We start from the raw sequence: 3,255 nt of genomic DNA, 5'->3' as shown, positions 1-3,255 counted from the left end.
AAAAAAATGAATGCATTAAGAACAAATTTTCGTAAAGAATTAAAAAAAGGTTGTTAGTATAAATACATATATATTACGGTAATAGAACGACTACCGTAACATACATAACAATATATTTTTATATATTATTAAAGTACGCTCTTTGTTTATACCACTCTTTCATCCAACGTCTTCTTTTATTTTGTTTGGGATTTTTTTTTTTTTGTTCAATCCAAATGCTACCGCGACGCAAATTAATTCGGTATCGTTAAGATACATTTTTAAAACAATGATAATTTATAATTTGTAGCAGATGGTAAATGCCAATAAATTGACACGCATAAACACAGCGTAAGCCAGTGGCGTAACTAGCAGCAAATGTTTGGGGTAGCGAACACTTTTATACATTTTTAACCTTCTTCCATAAGCACAAATAGGGTGCTATGTGGGCTAATAAAAAATCACATTATAATACTGTTTCCGTTAATAATACTGTTATCAATGACATGAAAATTCACCAATAACAATTTTTTTTATACTAACCGCCTAATGATAACTAAATAGTAAATACGCACTGTCGACGAATTTTTTTTATTAAATTATAGAAATAATTTTGTGGTAACAAAATGATACTCTTGCGACCAACATAAAAATGTTGGAGGTCGATAATCGATCGACTAGGAATATAATTACTTAGAAAAAAATATTTAAAAATAGATATTTTTATAGAATGTATTATTTCCCCGCTCCATTGGAGTGGCTCTTTGATAGGAACCAATTGTCTACATAATCTTATTATGAGACTATTTTCTCATACTCAGTACTCACCAGTCAGAGTAAAAATAATATTTAATATTTATTAATCATATTTATCACAACTTATGACATCGTAGGTATTATATAGATAGAATGTACCAAATACAATAATCCAAACATTTGATTTCATATTATAACAAATATTATCTGTGAACCAATTAACAGGGGTACAGATTTCATATCATGGTGAAATGAACGGCGGCGAAATGTCCGATTCCGGCATACCAGACATATTATATCACGAACAGGGCTCGGAAGTTGTACCACTAAACATTTTACTTTTTAGCTCTTATTTATGCACTTAAAAACTCTAAAATATGCGCTATAGATAGCACGAAAAATAAAATAATATGCATTTAACTAGAAAAAATTTTTAATTTACTAGGAAAAAAAATTAAATGTAATTTTACAAATTTTTGGGCTCATAAACGTCTGGACTGTTGAGTTATAAACTGTCAACAAAAATGTTAAATTAATTGCATGTACTTGTAAAAGTGTACTTATAATTAAATTATTTTATATAAAATTGGATATTACCCTGGATTATTAAAATGTTTGATAATCTAATGCAGAGGTTCCCAACCTCTTTTGACTCGCGGCACCCTTGGACATTTTCTAAAAATCCGGAGGCACCCTGTGCTCTATGGCCTATATTCTAATATTCTATAGACTGCTTCGGTTCTATTTATTAATGCATAAGTATAATCAAAAGTAGTAAGGTGTAGGTGCATACTATATACATATTACATTTAATAAATAAATTATTACATTGTATTTATTTTTATTTTTAATTATTATTTATTATTTAATTTAAAATTAGGAAACTTATTTATTTATTTATTATTGGAACTAATGTGACACTTGGGCTTGTTTTTTTTTACACAAATCTTTTATTTGTGGTCGAATAGTTGAAAGACATACTCTCATTTCTTCTTCAATGAACTCCATTTTCATTCGTTTATTTGATTTTATGTTAACAAGAGTGGAAAATCCTTGTTCACATAAATATGATGTCGAAAACTGCAGTAATATTTTTAGAACTTTTTTGCCAATTTCAGCGTGAATATTTTCAACCTGAATCCAAAATTCATTTAATGAAACATTTTTGTATTTTTATAAAAGAGTTCGATTGTTTCGTATTTCAGCGAGCTCTTCTTCTTCTTCAAGGCTAAATTCAGTTAAACATATATTTTTATCAAATGGATCATTTATCCAATCATACTTGGAAATATCTAAATTAGGAAAATACTCGTCTATACTTTCTTCTAAGGCAGTCAAATGCTCCATTATAAATGTCATAACTTCGGAACTTTCTTCTGTTACAGATAATGAAGGAGACATATCAAATTGATTTTTTTGCACACGTTTTTTCCAGATTTTTAATTTATCTTTAAGAGTAAATAACTTACTACATGATGCCAATATATTTTCATTTGGTCCTTGCATACTTGAATTTATTTGATTTAAGTGTGAAAATATGTCTGCCAAGTATGATAGTTTTTCCAACCATTTTTCGTTCGTTAATAATTCACAAAATTCGGGTACATTTTCAAGAGTAAAAAACACGATAAGTTCATTTTTTAACTCATGTACTCTGGACAAAACTTTACCACGAGATAGCCATCGTACTTCTGTATGTAAAATAAGTTTAGTAAATTGTGATTCCATTGCTTCACATAATAAAGAAAAAAGTCGTGTTTTTAATGGTCTCATTTTAATAAAATTTACCATTTTTACCACTTCATCAAGAACATTTTTTAACTGAGGACCGATAGTTTTTGCTAATAAGGCTTCTCTATGAAGGAAACAGTGAGATGCAAGTATATTTTTATTACACTTTTTTGTTACACTTTTTCTTATTGTATCATTGCATTAGATTCTAATGCAATGATACAATAAGAGAATAACAATGACGCCGCTAACTATTAATGCATCAAATTGTCGATAAAAACAAAAAATAAATTTTGATGAGGTTTATTTATTTCCAATTATTCAAATATTTTTAAAAATATAACCGAGTAAATACCATTATTATCAACAAAGCGTGATTAATTACTGTATTATATGAAAATATACCAAAAATAGCACTATAAACCACCCTAAACTAGCAAAATAGCAATAAAACCCATAAAAATGCAGAAAATAGCAAAATTAAATTTTGTCTATGATATCCGAGTAATTTGAAACATATTTGTATCTTACTTTAGATGTTCTAGGACGAACCGAAAAAAATATGCATTTGCTGGAACTTCCGAGCCCTGATCATGAATTATTAGTAGTCTATTGTAAAAACGATGAAACATTTTGATTTTTGGAATTTATTTCAATGAAACTAAATAAAAATAAATTATTTCATAACAGCGATAAGGGATAATAATATAATATCCTCACCTTCCAAAAAACATAGAAATTAAGAGAAAATATGTGTTATCTCCGTTTTACAAGTTACAAACGTTTACA

General features: G+C 27.8%; 1 protein-coding gene across 1 annotated transcript; it reads right to left on the bottom strand.

Moving 5' to 3' along the window:
- Positions 1 to 1,644: 1,644 nt before the first annotated feature.
- LOC112679713 (zinc finger BED domain-containing protein 5-like) lies at positions 1,645 to 2,590 on the bottom strand (the record flags this gene model as incomplete). The annotated part of the gene is made up of 2 exons (XM_025549602.1): positions 1,645 to 1,869; positions 1,942 to 2,590. Coding segments are annotated over 2 exons (874 nt in total), but the record flags the coding sequence as incomplete, so codon positions are not given.
- Positions 2,591 to 3,255: the final 665 nt, after the last annotated feature.

Source organism: Sipha flava, unplaced genomic scaffold, assembly GCF_003268045.1.
Source record: "Sipha flava isolate LNK unplaced genomic scaffold, YSA_version1 16775_pilon_pilon, whole genome shotgun sequence".
In the NCBI taxonomy this organism is placed as follows: domain Eukaryota; kingdom Metazoa; phylum Arthropoda; class Insecta; order Hemiptera; family Aphididae; genus Sipha; species Sipha flava.
This window is presented reverse-complemented; position numbering and strand designations above follow the sequence as displayed.